This window comes from Polyergus mexicanus, unplaced genomic scaffold (assembly GCF_030449975.1).
Source record: "Polyergus mexicanus isolate NDT 795.1 unplaced genomic scaffold, iyPolMexi1.0 SCAF_6, whole genome shotgun sequence".
NCBI lineage: Eukaryota > Metazoa > Arthropoda > Insecta > Hymenoptera > Formicidae > Polyergus > Polyergus mexicanus.
This window is the reverse complement of record NW_027223326.1, coordinates 10,833,673-10,849,423: the sequence shown is the minus strand read 5'-3', so window position 1 is coordinate 10,849,423 and position 15,751 is coordinate 10,833,673. Positions and strand designations below refer to the sequence as shown.

The following is a 15,751-nucleotide window of genomic DNA, read 5'->3' as shown; positions in this document are numbered from 1 at the left end:
AAGCAGTGGTATCAACGCAGAGTACTCGTGTCTGTTCGTATCGCGTCGCACGAAGATTGACGGATGACGGCGGTGTTTCGCGTTACTGTTGTCGCCGCGTACCGTACGCGCACCTTAGAAACGATTGATGTGCGCGGGGCGAGCGCGTGGTACCCTCGTGGCGGCCGCAAATGCGCGTGGTAGCCGCCGCGGCGACGGCGACGCCATCGCCGCGTCCGCGGCAAGAAGATGTCAAACGTCGGCTCGCCGTCCGAGCGACTCGTGAACGGTGAGAACAGCGTCGACGCTGCCGCCGCCGCCGTCACCGTCACCGTCACCGGCGCTGTCCAGCGGCGGCAGAGGAGGTAGAAGAAGTGGGGGCGAGGGGAGCCGTGTGAGCAGCTGTAGTAGTGGAAGTGTGTTTGGTTCGAGGAGTTGCATTAGTTACAACGATATCAGTGGTGTTGGTAACAGTGGTGCACCCGCGGTCGTCGAGACCGCTATTATCGACGGCGCCGTCTTGACGTTGCCCGACACCCGCGGCGCGACGCCAGTGAATTCCAGTCGCGAGGCAGCAGTATCGCGCGTCCACGACGGTGGTTACCGCTGCTACACCTACGTTGTCGCCGACGCATCGTTATCCTCGGCGACGACGCGCGTGTCTAATGACGGTGATGACATCGTCACGACGACGGAACGTCGTGGACTCGCGCTGAGCAGCGTCGAGAGGACGACGCCGTTGCTGCTTCACGGTGCCGTAGCACCGACGCGAGGATAGTCAGTATCAGCAACAGCAGCAGCGCCACAAATACCGCCGCTGTCGTTATCGTTGACGCCGCGCCGCCGTTATTTCACGACGACGACGACGACGACGACGACGACGAAGACGAAGACGAAGACGAAGACGAAGACGAAGACGAAGACGAAGACGGCGACGACGACGAAGATCATCGCTACTATCACAATCGCGGCAACAACATGGTCGCGGCGATGAACGAGCATCTGTCCAGCGCGGCGACGACAACGACGACGTCGTCGCCGGCGGCGGCAAACGCCGTTCGCAATACCATCGCAATGTCATCGTCGTCGTCCTCGGCGTCGTCGGCTATGATGATGGCAAGCAGCAACGCGATCGCCAGCGGCAACAATAATCATCCTCCGACAATGATGATGAGCAACGTCGGGCTCGGTGCCAATAACGGCAACAGTTGCGATAACGCGCGCGGCCAGCAGTTCCAAGAGGTTGACTGCGACGACGTCAAGCCCGTCATCAACAGCAGCAGCGCCGCAGCCGCCGCTGCCGCCGCCGCCGCCGGTATCCTCAGCTTCCCCTGCGACTTCGATCACATGTACGCCAGCATGACCGACGGCGGGGCACCGGCCGCGGCCGCGGCTCTCGGCGTCAGCCCCCTCCGCGGCAACGAGCCCCGTCAGAACGACCTCACCGAGGTCAAGCACCTGAAGGAGCTGTTGCTGCTACATCTCGATCTCATCCAGCAGCAATCCGAGCAGATAGTCACCAAGGACAAGCTCCTCGCCGCGCTACGCCAGGAAAACGAGACGGTACATGACACGTGGAGGATGTTTTTATTTATTTTTTTCTTTTTTTTTTCCAGTGTTTTTTAATACCCGATTCTCCCTCCCCTACGAGAAATCGATGAATCCAAAGGAGATGTAAAATAGTGAATTGATGATTCTCGAAAAATTGAAAAGTTCTCTTTTTACTTGTATACACATCGTGCTTTTCGGTGATCAATCACATGGCTATGATGACATTTGATGATATATATAGATGGAGAAGATAGAGAGATAGAAAAATGTTTAAATCTGTGATATATGTGATTTAAATTTTTATACTCGTAGAATGAAACTATAATTACGTCGACCCCTTTCATTTTGTCTCTTAATATAGTTTGTTATCGTAATTTGCAAAGTCGACAGGTAGCATGGATGATCTATTTTAATGCGAAAAACATGTTTTGAGACAAGTGTGATTGTCGTTTGAATTTAACAATAAGTCACTGTGTATTCTGGCGATCGAGAGATGCGGTAAAACGAGGTGAAGTGAATGGCAGTGAGTCATCGAGCGACTTTTTCAATTTAAAACCCGATTCGTGTCCTCCAATCCCATTCACTCGTCGGTGTCCGATATTCGTGCGAGCATCGCGATAATATTGTATCGTGTGTACTTTAAAGAGAGACTTTAGATACGGATAAAATTTAGCGTTAAAAAATTGCGTGAAATAAGTCTGCAATCTAGAAAATATTTCTTTACCGTTTACTCTATCTTGCGTTTGTTATTAAAAATTATATTACTTTCTCGAGATGTAAGACGGTTTAATCCCCGAAAGCGTAGTAATTTAACTAGAAAATGTCAAAGGGGAAAACTTGAAATTCGGCGATTGTTTTAAAATGTACATCGCAACGCTCGTGCAGCCGTCACTTCATTTCAAAATAATACTATCCAAATCCACACTTTCGAACACACTCCGCATCCAAACTCGCGCCATACAAAGCCCTCTATCATGATCTCGCGCGTGAATCGATAGAGAGACAGAGACAGAGAGAGAGAGAGAGAAAGAAGATTGCGGGCATAAACGTCACACACGGATTGAGTCTTCGTAGCCTGTTTTCGCTTCTCGTCTTCGCGGTCGTCGTCGCCGATATCGATCGTAACGAGGAGGCTTCGAGCGCCCGCCTCGACGTGAGAGAAACGGACGCGCGGTTTCTTGCTCGTCAATCTCGTTCCATCCTTTTTGCCACCGGCGCGATTTGCCTCTGACACCATTTTGTAAAAACATGCCGCGCACACATGCTCGCGAGTGTCAATCTCCCTCTCTCTAGGCCGTCCTAACCTAAACACAGAGCGTGCGCGGGGAGCAGGTTGACCGTGAAGGTCAACTGCGCGGTGTCAACACGTGGTGGCGCTACTTCCGCATTGGAACCGCACGGAGAAAGAGAGAGAGAGAGAGAGAAGAAGGAGAAAGAAGCTTAGAGACGTTTCATTCGCGGGGAACAACGTTTTCGATGCTTGATGGTGTTCGACATGTTTGAAAATGACAGTTAGACAGTTAGGGAGGAGAGACGCAATTATATGCCGCGCGTTAATACAAATGATAACGTGCTCGAATATCGATACGTAGATCGGTCTCGCTTCTCGAGATCGAACCGGGTAGAGTAGATAGTGTTTCGTGTTTCATTGACGGCGCGAATGACAGAGCGCGGGTCCGTCGAGTTAACCTGTCTGTGTTCCTGTTCCTATTGCGAGGGAGAAAGAGTAACGAGACACGAAATAAGTTCGCGAAACAATTTAACATGATTTGCGAAGAGAGGAAGTTTGTGTACAGACGGTACACGAGGAGTGTAAATAGCATTTAAATATCTATATGCGTGGATGCGTTTTAAATATCATGACAATTATGGAACGTCGTTTCGGTTGTCTGTTGCAGTTAAAATTGCGCCTGGAGCGTATGGAGAGGCGTGTGAGTCTTCAGAAACTGAGATCTGAATTTGGTGAGAATTCGACCGGTTCGGAACACTTGGGTACTTGTTCGCCTACCAGTGTCAATTCTGTAAACGTACCGTCGACGAGCGAGTTGCACAGAAACGTTCAATGCGAGGGTGGCAATACTTTGCACGAGAGCTTTAAGATACGTCTAAACACTAGCGGCGGGATCACTACTGTCAAGCAGGAGCCGCTCGATAATCAAATTAAGCTTGAAGTGAAGCAAGAGCCTAACGAGTCTAGGTTTGAATGGGAAGAGAAGAAGAAGAGACGATCGGATCCAATCTCAGTGTCTACGGGTAGTAAGAAGAAGAGGGGGCTTTCCTGCTCGTCGAATGTTAGTACTGATGGTATACAGGATAAGGTATTAGGTCAGACTTTACACGAGATCAATAGGAAGAGCGATAGGAAAGCAAAATCTCTCGTGAAGAAAGAGTCCTTTCTCACAACGGAAGAACACTATTATACAGCCGTAGGGGATCCAAATTGTACATTAAGTCTGAAACAGTCCAGTCCAGTAGAAACAAATAGTTCTCTTGAAATTCCAAATTGGAGAGTGAAGGTATACACAAGTTGTTATACAATGGAGGGAACGGAGAACTTAGACGATGAGATTTTTAACAAGAGACATTTGAAATTAGAGAATGACGAGAGGAGAAGGAAGCGATGGGATGTGCAGAGGATAAGGTTTGTAAATCTTTACTCGATATATATCATCTCTATGGAATATCACAATTTGATTTATATCTTAATTTTATCACAATTATCAGGGAACAAAGGCATATAGACAAATTAAAACAAAGGCAAGAACGCCAAAATCATCAAGCTACATGCTACAATACTAATCATACTGGTCCTTGTCCCTCGTCCATGGAGGAGGAAACTGTTACGTCCTTGTGGCCTGATGTAGAACAAATTCAAAGTCTCCAAGTGGATCCATACTTGCCAGTAACTGCATTTGGCTCTCTTATTCCTAGTTTTACTCCAAAGTAAGGAAATAAGTTTCTTGAATGTACACATTTCGCAAATAAATTTTTATGTATTTATATATATGTAAGTATATTAAATAATTGTGATATAATTATTATTTTCTTTTCAGTGAATTTTCATTACCTTGGTCGAATATAGCACGAATAAAGTGTCGTCGTCCTAAACGTTCAACACGTAGAAGAAAATCCACAGGTAGGAGAAAAATTTAGGGAATATCAATTTTTATAAAAACAGGACAGAACTGATTTTATCTGCTGGTTTTAAACTCTTGAAGAATATTATTGTTCCCTCTCTCGCGCCATATTTGAAACAGCGTTTCTCATTTCTATGCAGATAATGTAAGAGCCTTCTTCCTCCTCCCTCCCAAAGATATTTTTATTGACTTTTCAAACATCTGCAATATAATATACATAGTTTATTTTTTCTACATTTTTGTCAGTTAAGTAAATTAATTGTCAATACTTCTTTGATACATCTATTCTACATTTTGATGTATACACACTTGCGGTGTTGGTCATTTTATTTATATAACTATGAGTATATCACACAACATGACGAAACGATGTATCAGTTTGTACTGACATGTCGGAAAATTTTCAATTCTAAACTAGATTTCCGTTCCATTTCAGTGGATTGACAATATTGATATTAGCAAAAGTTTTTGACACATGTAAAACAATTTATATTAATTTTGTAATTAAGTTTTTTTTTTTTTTTTTTTTTTTTTTTTTTTTTTTTTTTGCTATTATAATATAATTGTAAAAATCTTAACAAAACTACCATGTACACATTAATGACATACACTTTGTAAAATGTTGTAAGGCAATGTTACGTAACGGAAGAATATAATCAGTTTTTAAATCTTGGGTAGATCCGTTTTCTTTACATTTTACAAATTCTATATAATTTCACTTAATATCGAAAAATATTGAATATTCATAGAAAATTAGATATCCTTGCAAATAAATCGCGATTTTGTTAACTCTCAAACTTTATAATACAAATATATTTATTGCACAGAGCTTTCTTTCATAATTAGTGACAGATTCTCTGACATTTAATGTCTCCTTCAGGAAAGTTTGAAGGCCTAATTATAGAAATAACATTTAACTTTCATGGATTTTTTGCTGAAGAAAGATTCATGTTGAGAAAATCTGTAACTAAAAGAAACTGGATGCCTTTTGATATAATTTATATATTGTGAATCTTCGGTTTTAAGCTGTTGTAAGCGACCTCAGTATAGCGTATGCTATTTTTGCTCCCACACTCATGTACTGTTGAAGTGTATTGTGAAATGTCCGAGAAATAGGCGGGGAGAAACTCTGGATATTTGTAAAAAATTGTAAACAATTGTAATCATTAATACCGCGACTAATGATCAATTTTAGCGACTCGAGGTTCTTTTATGCGTTTTGTAGCACAATCAGTTAAGCTTAAAATTTAATACTACTTTTGTGCGAATTGTATTTGATAAATAAGATATATATGTCCACAGAAAGAATCATAAATTTCTGTTCGTGGTAAATTATTTCCAGATATATTAGTATTTTATAATTCTGTAAAAGATACAATTTTATAGCTCTATTGCGGAGAATTACCAAATATTCTGACAATAGCTCCCTAGAGAGATTTTGATAGTTCAATTTGTGATAATTCTGATTTCATTTGCGTTACATAGAAAAACTGTGGTATTATGAATATAAGGGATTGCAAATGAGATAATTTGAGCAGATAACGACATTATTTTCGCATATATATATTTCTATCTGCTGTATAATTTTAAGACGTCGTTTGACTTGCATTACTGAATGAACGAAAAAAGAAAATTGTATATAGCTTCAGCGATAGTTCTTTTTTACGTTCTATTTTTAAGGGGTATATATATTTTCTAAAATATATATTTTCTAAAATATATATACCTTTATATATATAAATATATAATGTAAGATAGTGTATTAACCGTCCGTGAAGACTATTAACATTTCATGACTACAAGACAGCATTGTATGCTGTCGATATTACGAATGTAATTATCGGTATCTTGTAAATGACAATTTTTTCTAGTTGTGACATTATCGATTGAGTTCTTAGTACATATTCTATAAATATGTACGAAAATTCTGTATAAAAGGATATATAAATTATTATTTTTTAATATATGTCTCAAGAAAGAAGGAATTTCATTGTGTCGGCAGATGAATGTCAAAAGTTATACGGAAATTTCCAAGGAGAAAATAGACTTTCTCCAATGTCATCTGCCTTAAACGTCCTGCTATGTAATATAATATATCGAGTATAACATCTTAGAAATAAAAAAAGACATTGAATCTATCTATGGTTCTGTTCGATCTGCAAGTTTCCGAATTTAGATGGAGGAATGAAAAGTTCTTTCTTATAGTTCATGAGACTACAACGAGAATTAACATCAAATCGGATGTAGAATTCTATCATTGCACTTGATTCGGTACTTCAAGAATAAGAAATTATTCGTCAAGTGGATAAGAATTTATGTTTCTCGGCGAGTAAAGAAATTATTTTTCAAGAAACGCGCACGATGCTGTTTCTCGGAAAGTATGTAAAAGAAGTCACTATACTCAGGAAATGTAATAAATTACTACTCAAGAGATATAAAAGTTGACTTTCTCTCTTTCTGACAATTATCCTGCATATGATCCATTAAGGATTAATACCGATCGAGAAGCGTTAGAGAGTGAGATGTATGGCGTAAAGCATCAAGAGCCTTAGAAACACTTTCTATGCACGATGAACGGTCCTAGCTCGTCGTACTCCTGCCTGGAAATCCACATCTGCTGGAACGTGCTAAGACTGGCAAGGATCGAGCCGCCAATCCAGACAGAGTATTTCCTCTCGGGCGGCGCGATCACTTTGATCTTCATGGTAGGCGGCGCGAGCGTTGTTATCTCCTTCTGCATCCGATCGGCGATGCCTGGATACATGGTGGTGCCGCCTGAGAGTACCGAATTGGCGTACAGATCTTTACGGATATCGACGTCGCACTTCATGATCGAATTGTACGTTGTCTCATGTATGCCGCAGGATTCCATGCCGAGGAAGCTTGGCTGGAACATTGCTTCCGGGCAACGGAAGCGCTCGTTGCCAATCGTGATGACCTGGAATCGAACCATTATCCGTTATACGTTTTCGTCCACTGACCGTGCCGGCCAGGCAATCCATGACGAGTTAACGTTAGCCGAGCGCAAACGCGCGTGATTAATGCTAATGAGCATACTACCCCCTCCATTATCGTCGCTCATTACGCTTAGACATCATCTACAAAATTGTGTCTTGCAATTTTCACGTTATTACATTTTTGATTGAAAAGAAATAATTTTATACATTAAGATATTTTATTCTTCTTTCATTTTTAAATTTTTGCTAGAAAAGATATTTTAATATATCTTTGATTATATCGAGAAAGAGAATCTTTTTTATTTTCTCGAAGTCACGATCAAAAGAAAGCAGACTTAATATACGCATTGATTACGCAAAACGCGTATGCTACATTCATGATCCGGACATTACCTGGCCGTCCGGCAATTCGTAGCTCTTTTCTAACGCGGTCGATGCGGCGGCCGTTGCCATTTCGTGCTGGAAATCTAAAGCCACATAGCACAGCTTCTCCTTGATATCGCGCACAATTTCGCGCTCGGCGGTGGTCGTGAAGGTGTAGCCTCTCTCGGTCAAAATTTTCATCAAGTAATCTGTGAGATCGCGGCCGGCCAGATCCAAGCGTAGAATCGCGTGCGGTAAGGCATATCCTGAGGAAAAAGAAAGAAAAAGCATTGGAATATCAAGCAATTTAGAATTGATATTGACTCATTCTTTTTTTCAGATCGCGTAGTAGTGCGATCGAACAAAGCTGTGATAGAGAGCGAGCAGAGGAGAATTATACCTTCGTAAATCGGTACCGTATGAGACACCCCGTCACCGCTGTCGAGCACAATGCCGGTCGTGCGTCCTGATGCGTATAGTGACAAAACGGCCTGGATGGCGACGTACATGGCCGGAGTGTTGAAGGTCTCGAACATGATCTGCGTCATTTTCTCGCGATTCGCCTTGGGGTTCAGAGGCGCCTCCGTCAGCAGGACAGGATGTTCCTCCGGTGCGACTCTCAGCTCGTTATAGAATGTGTGATGCCAGATCTTCTCCATGTCGTCCCAATTAGTAACGATACCGTGTTCTATCGGGTACTTGACGGTGAGGACACCCCGTTTGCTCTGCGCCTCGTCGCCCACGTAGCTGTCCTTTTGTCCCATGCCCACCATGATTCCCTATATAAACATGTACGTATGATTAGAGAGTAATCAATTATGATATTACGAGATATATTACGAGATGCGATCATGTAAACTTGATGATATCTATTTTTTTTTTTTTTTTTTTTTTTTTTTCTTCACCTGGTATCGGGGTCTCCCAACGATGGAAGGAAACACGGCTCGAGGAGCATCGTCCCCGGCGAATCCGGCCTTGCACATTCCCGAGCCATTGTCGATCACCAGTGCAGCTACGTCGTCGTCGCACATTTTAGAATATTATATACGGAAATAATTTCACAGTAATTTTCTTGACTTAGCGAGATTTATAAGGGATTGCGCTTGCAGCGGATAAATAGGAGCTCAATCAGGAGACTCGAAGAAGACTAGATGTTACAGCGTCCTCGCATGACATTGGCTTCCAAAGCATTGCGCTTCCTCCTAGAAGAAAGAGTTGCTTTATATATAAGTTCCCCTCCTCTTTTATCATAGATCCGCGACCACGCATATCCGTGTTTTTGTACAAAGACCTCGGAAATGGTGTATCTTCAAATTGGCTTAACACTTAATACAGATTTCTTTCGTAATAAACGTAGAGAGAAATACTTTCGTTTACCATACAAGGAAGATTTGTAAATTGACTTTGATCTTTTGGTAAAACCTGTTTATAAATTTGCCAATTACATGATGAATACATTTTAACAATGAGGATACAATCGGATAAATATAATATGTAGAGTTTAGCTTTTTATATTAAATATAACATGTGCATAAATTATATGTGAATAAGAATACGAATTTAAGAAGGCAGATGCACTTGAAGATAAAAGTATCAAAATTTTTTAGACATTTAAGTTTCTAAAGAATCGTCAAAATCTTCAAAACGCTTTGCTGTGAAAGCATGCTTTTTTTCAACTTTTTTTTTTGAAACTATCGATGCAATTGTTATCACTTTGTATAATTTGTTCATAAATAAGTAAATTGATCAAATTTAAAATCCTCAAAAAATTGTGTTTATTCAACCCATGATTAAAACATCAAAAGAGCTTACTTACAAAGAAACCTACCCAAGTATTACACTCCAATTTTTTTCAAAATTGACACAAATGTAGAACTACCAAAAATATTTGGTTATGACTTTTATAATATATGGTCACTATACTGTATTTTTTCAACTTTTTTGCTGATTTGTTTCAACATTTTATTATTTAAACAAATAATTTTGCAAATCTTACTTTACATTCATAATTAGCGATCCAAAAAACTTCTACATCTTGCATTAAATTTTGTTTTTTATGCATTTTTGTTGTACTTATAATGGTAGAGGGTTGAATATTGAAGGGATATTAACTACCCGTAAAATCGCTTATGGACACAAATGAAAAAATATGGGTCAAATATTTTTGGTAGTTCTACATTTGTGTCAAATTTGAAAAAATCGGAGTGTAACACTTGGATAGGTTTCCTTGTTAGTAAAACCATCGATTAAAAAATAGAAAAAGAGAAAGAAAGCAAAAACAAAGATTATTCAGAAAATTATTCTATTAATGCAGTGTGAGAAAAAGAAACATGAAAATAAATAGTTTTGCTATACGATTTTACACCCGCCCTCTTAAAAATATATTCCGCTCTTAGAAGTATATGATACAATAGAATACATAATGTTACAATCGTGTTTGGTCACCATTCGATATTACAGATAGCATTCCTGCACACATATATTACATTTTCGAGAATATTTACAATTTTTTTATAATAAGTAAGTTAATTTCTTTTTAATGTATGCCAATTATAGCTTGCGGTTAGCGCTCATTATGTTATCTACGTTGAATGTATAAAGTCATCGCGGTAATTGGAGCATACGTCTTTCTATGTTCTTGCAATCGTATTGCATCTATCTGCAAATCTGCACAGAAATCTGCAATCTCTTTAGATATTACGCGCGAAAAATGTAATTTTGTTTGTATTAAAATTTCTCAAGCGAATGTATTCTATTGAAAGATAAAGAAATACATTCATTGAAATTTATTTAAGAACTGTCTGTAGAGATTACAACTAAAGTTAAATCGAGCCAACGAGGCAACGGTAGAATGGTGGAATCGTTACCTCATTCAATGATTCCATTCTATATAAGTCACAGAATCATCGAGCGGCAAAATTGAACAAAAAATAAAAGAAGCAACACACACGAAAGTTCATAAGGTTAATAAGCTAACATATCTTAATTGTTTTAAATTGTGCTCTCCCACAAATGTGCACTTTTTTCTAAAAATAGATAATCGAAGTACTGCTCAATGAAACATATTCAATGAGTTTTAAAAGATTTACATTATTTTTAGAAAAAAATGTGGTGATAACTATTGGCCCTCCAAATTTTACAATAAATTTTTCTGTCATGATATATCATAGAGTCATTAAAATTAAGTTACAGTAAAATATAATCGTATATTATCTTTTATACAAGCGTATGATACAAATATCGCTGCCGTTACTGTTGCAAGAATCTTGTATACGAATCACTTTGCAAATATAACACAAGCGCTATTCCTTTTAAGAATACTTAATATACAAACCGTCGTGCATTACAGAGAACCGCTGTTCCGTAGGCTGATCGCCTACCAGAACATCCTTATAATCGTATTACGCTCCTTAATTAACTGTTCGACTAATGATATTAATTAGGCTGTGAAATTAAGTACCCACTTTGGTTTGAAATTTTTGCCTAGATCATTTTTTGATATTTTCGACACCCTATAGCTACATAATATGCAACGTAATAAAAAGGCAACGTATAAATAATTTTCGTGTTGATGACGCTACATAAAATATATGATTAATGTTAAAGACAGGCGATATCTTTTGCTTTACAATTACATTTATGTCCACGCGCGCAAATACAATACATTTACATACATATACATATCCAATTGATCCACAGAAGATATCATATCAGAGAAAATAATATGAAAAAATCAATCAAGAAAAATTACAATGGAAAATATAAATAATTTTATAACTATAAAATGTAAATAATTTATAATAAATTATAATTGTAAATAATTGTAATGATTCGTATTGTAAAATGTTTATAACTGTGAAACACAATAATTTTCAAAAATTAGTTGGGAAAAATGCTTCATTTCAATTATGATATTTAAATTCTCATGTTTAAATTGATTCATCAGTCAAATTCATTGTCAAATTTAGTGAAAAAGAAAAAAGTAAAAATTTCTAGAATTTTTTTCTTCGGTTTGATTATTCCGGCGAACGCACCGACTCACACACCAGAGAATATATATATATATATAGTTTTAATACAAATATACTGCACAAAAAGCAGTGTACATTTCCCAATATGGATTTTCTTTATAAAGCAAGTAGACTTTGTAGTAAGAATAAGTTAAGAAGTTTCAACTGTCAACATATTATCATTATGTATATATATCACAACATTATTAAAAGTTTTACTTATCCCAGAGACCGACTTCTTTCATACGCGTTTGAAAGTGTTTCTCCAAGGCATTGGCACATCGGTAATATTCAGTGTCGGGACTATTGTATAATCTGCAGTTAGTGAAGATCCGTAACATGTCCGCTATAAATAATCTCTTAATTACGTAGTACCCAGCATTCAAACGATCTTGCATGGTTTTGAGATCTGTAACAAGAATAAATATATTTTTATCTCTTTGCGCATTTGTTATACTCAAATGACTTTTCTTCGTAATTATACAGTCATAAGGCAATATATGCAATTCTAAGTCATACAAAGGCAATATATGCAATTCTAATTGTAAGTCAGTTAAATGTACAAACACTTTTCTTGTGCTCACCCATAGGATATATTATATGATCATAATAATCTGGAACATCGTTTTTATCTACGGGTTTCAGGAAAGGCCATGCTGTATTGTGCTTCTTCACACTGTTCAAAACACTATTTAATGTATTATATAGGTTATCTGGCATATCTAGGCTTGTGTCTATCAGTTCCGGATCTTGCGCTCCTTTCGTCACAGCTCTCGTTCTAGTTTGAGTGGAACTTTTCCATCCAGTTTCATGAATACCCGGAATAGATTCGATAGGGATTGCCCTTACGCCTTCTTTAAAACATGTCAAACCTGGATGCGCTTTCTGTATTTCCTGTTGCCTCTGATGAATTAATTTCTTTAAAATTTCCTTCTGCTTTCTGATAACCGCTGTGAATTCGGTATACACAATCTTTGGGTTCAGTTCACAATGCATCAATGTCGCTTTTACGTAATATTTAATGTATCCCTGGTGTACCGATTTCGGCAGTTTTATGTCTTTGCTAAATCCCTGCTTTTTAAAATATCCAATAGCGAAATCGTCTGCGAATGTGAGAAAATGCAGTATGTTGTTTTTGATATGATAATCTTTTAACATATTCATCAAATGCGTCCCGTATCCTTTTACTTGTTCGTGACTCGTGACAGCACAGAACACTATTTCGGTGAAACCTTGACTTGGAAACATACAGAAACAGATACCGCCAATTGGTCGACCGTCCTTTATCAAGGCTAGTGTTTTGTGCTTTCTATAAGATAAAAGATACATTCTATTACTATGAATGTGACTATATAAATTTATTTAATATATTAACATTAGACTCTAATATTTATTTTATGTACATATTATATATTTATACATTACTCACGGATCAAAAACAAGTTGAGTAATATATTCTTTGAACGTTTCAGGTAATTGATGGCTAAATATATCTTGTAATCCTATCAGCCAGAGCATAGTTTGCTTAGATACTGGTCGTGTAAGGCTATTTCCAACTACATGAAATTCTATTATCTTTTTACTTTCTTCATTTTTAGCAGTTTCGTCTCGCGGGAGGTCCGGTGGAAACACCGCGTCAGAACCGGATATATAATTAGTGTCATTAATAGATGCAACAATTTCGGCAATAGTCTCATCTGGCAAATCCTCGAAAGCCTCTTCATTCTTTCGCCTCTTTGTGTCAAGGCGGACTTCGCTATTAGGACGTTTCTCCTGAATTTTTTTCGCTCCAGGACTGATATTTATTGTTGTAAAATTATCTTTTTGATTCGGAGTTACAGTAACTTTCTCAAATTCTCCCGGTTTTCTTGTCTGATGTTTTGATTCCAAGGCAGCAGATTGAAGATGAGACGGTGGCGATGGTTTAAATTCAGGATCCCAAATAGGTGAATGATTAGAATAAATCTCTTTTTCCAACAATGAAAGAAACCTTGAATATAAAAGATTGTAACTCAGTTGGTATACAAAAGATATGAACATAAGAAAGAAAAAAGAAACGTAGAACACATACTTGGGAAAATGTGTTAAAAGTAAAACTCTTTTCTCCGCCGCTATTTTTTCTATTTCAGTGTGACATTTATCCATTAATTGTTTACAAACTGATCTAAATACAGCTTGTAGCAGAGTCTTTCCAAAAACTAGTGGAGTATCATGATGCGGCAACGAATCGCAGAATGCAGGCACATGGCAGAAGACAAGCCAATGAGTGTAATTAATTCTATAAGTATTGACATCATCCGCATTTCGTCTGGCACTGGGTGCTTCGAAATTCCAATAATTCAAACAATGCAGAAACATTTTCGCCATATCGCACATTACTTGCCATTCCCTCGGAGGCAAATGACTGAATTTATATAAAACAAAATTCATAACTGCCTTTGCTATGTTTGGTCTTTCGAACGGCGGATGTCCCAACGCGCCTTCTGCAGTCGGTTTTGTCATAGACAAAATACATCTTCTCAATATTTTATATAAAAAAAAATATACTTTCTTAGTATCGGAATCTCCTTCTCTATGTATGCTCATGAAAATATTGTCTGCATCAATAGCCATTCCCAATAATCTATTGATTTCTTCATCAGACTGCACCGGTAGGTGTTTGATATGATTTTCTAAAGTATGAGTACACATCTTGCATGGATCATAAAAGTTTATAACGGGCTGCTGTGTCTCGCCTTTTTGTGACTTCGTAATCAGTTGCGCATTTTTCCAGCCATTACATTTGCAATCCTCTGCTTGACAAGCACTATAATTTGCAAGTTTCAATAATTTCTTAACTTGTGGCCAATTGTACATTTGTTGCTTGCGCTGTTGTATCCTCTGAAGGTTGTTTTGTCGATTTGCTTGATTCTGTGGCTTATTAGTTGAATTTGAATCCTTACTTTCCTGTTGCAAAGCACTAGTAATAGATTGGCCAGTCTCTTCCGAAGAAGTTAGTATCGTTTGAGATTTGATATCTTCGGATGCCATTCTTAAAAAAAATATTACAACATATTATACTGTGAAAAAGTAGTTATACATAAATCAAGCGAACATTATAATTTTTTGAAATAAATTAATACATATATTAATTGACGTTAATAGCTTCTACAATATAAGCAAATTAGATCTCAATTCTCGAACGTAAACAAAATTATTTTTATTCCCGATGATATATTGTTGGCCGAGTATTTCATAATATTTTGGTTTAAACAATTATGACATATGTAGGATTCTTACTTTATTACGATCAGCACATTTTCTATGATATTGTGAATTATGAATTATAAATTATGTGTATTATTGTATTGTTGATGTGGAACACAAATTTTTGACAGATTAGGTTATATAAATTGCATCTCTCCAAGTGCATCTCCCTCCCCCATGTCTGTATCTCTGCACACAAGTCTGTTCGTGTTGCGCGCACCCTCTGCAATCAGACTTTTCGCTTTCTCTTTCTCTCTTTAACACCAAAATATATATTTATCTCGCTTTAAATGCAGAGATTTTTACGGAGCGCGAGCTATACGAACAGACCTAGAATGATACCTTTTGCACATAGGGCGCTTTAACGTAGCAAAAAATGATCCATTTAAAAGATTCTTCACTTTTAACCATATATATTGTAAATCTCTAATTTGTTTTTTATAATCAAGGTATCTACCCCAAGATATAATATTTGTCATCTTATGAGCGCATGTGTGTCTAAATAAAA

General features: G+C 38.0%; 3 protein-coding genes across 4 annotated transcripts; 1 reads left to right on the top strand and 2 right to left on the bottom strand.

Moving 5' to 3' along the window:
- The first annotated feature begins 32 nt into the window (after positions 1-32).
- On the top strand, positions 33-5,145 carry LOC138934373 (male-specific lethal 1 homolog). Its single transcript, XM_070298032.1, is given in 7 exon segments — positions 33-327; positions 329-727; positions 730-1,542; positions 3,429-4,171; positions 4,255-4,473; positions 4,584-4,666; positions 5,104-5,145. Coding segments are annotated over 7 exon segments (2,364 nt in total). The 5' UTR covers positions 33-228; the 3' UTR covers positions 5,112-5,145.
- Positions 4,604-11,716, bottom strand: LOC138934374 (actin, clone 403). 2 transcript variants are annotated; one of them, XR_011447118.1, is made up of 5 exons: positions 8,893-11,716; positions 8,388-8,766; positions 8,018-8,253; positions 7,165-7,605; positions 4,604-4,868 (listed from the first exon to the last, which is right to left on the bottom strand). XR_011447118.1 is itself a non-coding variant. In XM_070298033.1 (4 exons), exons 1-4 carry the CDS (start codon positions 9,016-9,018, stop codon positions 7,216-7,218), a joined length of 1,131 nt encoding a protein of 376 aa, XP_070154134.1. In that variant the 5' UTR covers positions 9,019-11,715; the 3' UTR covers positions 5,261-7,215. The 2 variants fall into 2 exon arrangements, 1 of the variants encoding a protein (XP_070154134.1); XM_070298033.1 differs by lacking the exon at positions 4,604-4,868 and having other exon boundaries at positions 5,261-7,605; positions 8,893-11,715.
- Positions 11,717-11,818: 102 nt separating this feature from the next.
- Positions 11,819-15,486, bottom strand: LOC138934371 (histone acetyltransferase KAT2A-like). Its single transcript, XM_070298031.1, has 5 exons — positions 15,277-15,486; positions 14,069-15,028; positions 13,427-13,987; positions 12,582-13,306; positions 11,819-12,406 (listed from the first exon to the last, which is right to left on the bottom strand). The coding sequence occupies exons 2-5, from the start codon at positions 15,025-15,027 to the stop codon at positions 12,213-12,215; spliced, it is 2,439 nt and encodes an 812-aa protein (XP_070154132.1). The 5' UTR covers position 15,028; positions 15,277-15,486; the 3' UTR covers positions 11,819-12,212.
- Positions 15,487-15,751: the final 265 nt, after the last annotated feature.

Bases quoted from the DNA above. Each gene is read 5' to 3' on its own strand.
- LOC138934371 (XM_070298031.1), bottom strand. From the start codon at position 15,027: ATGGCATCCGAAGATATCAAATCTCAAACGATACTAACTTCTTCGGAA. The intron at 13,988-14,068 runs GTATGTGTTCTA...TTTATATTCAAG, and splicing joins CTTTTAACACATTTTCCCAA to GTTTCTTTCATTGTTGGAAA. The intron at 13,307-13,426 runs GTGAGTAATGTA...TTTATCTTATAG, and splicing joins ACTCAACTTGTTTTTGATCC to AAAGCACAAAACACTAGCCT.
- LOC138934374 (XM_070298033.1), bottom strand. From the start codon at position 9,018: ATGTGCGACGACGACGTAGCTGCACTGGTGATCGACAATGGCTCGGGA. The intron at 8,767-8,892 runs GTGAAGAAAAAA...ATGTTTATATAG, and splicing joins TTGGGAGACCCCGATACCAG to GGAATCATGGTGGGCATGGG. The intron at 8,254-8,387 runs GTATAATTCTCC...CTTTTTCCTCAG, and splicing joins TACGGTACCGATTTACGAAG to GATATGCCTTACCGCACGCG.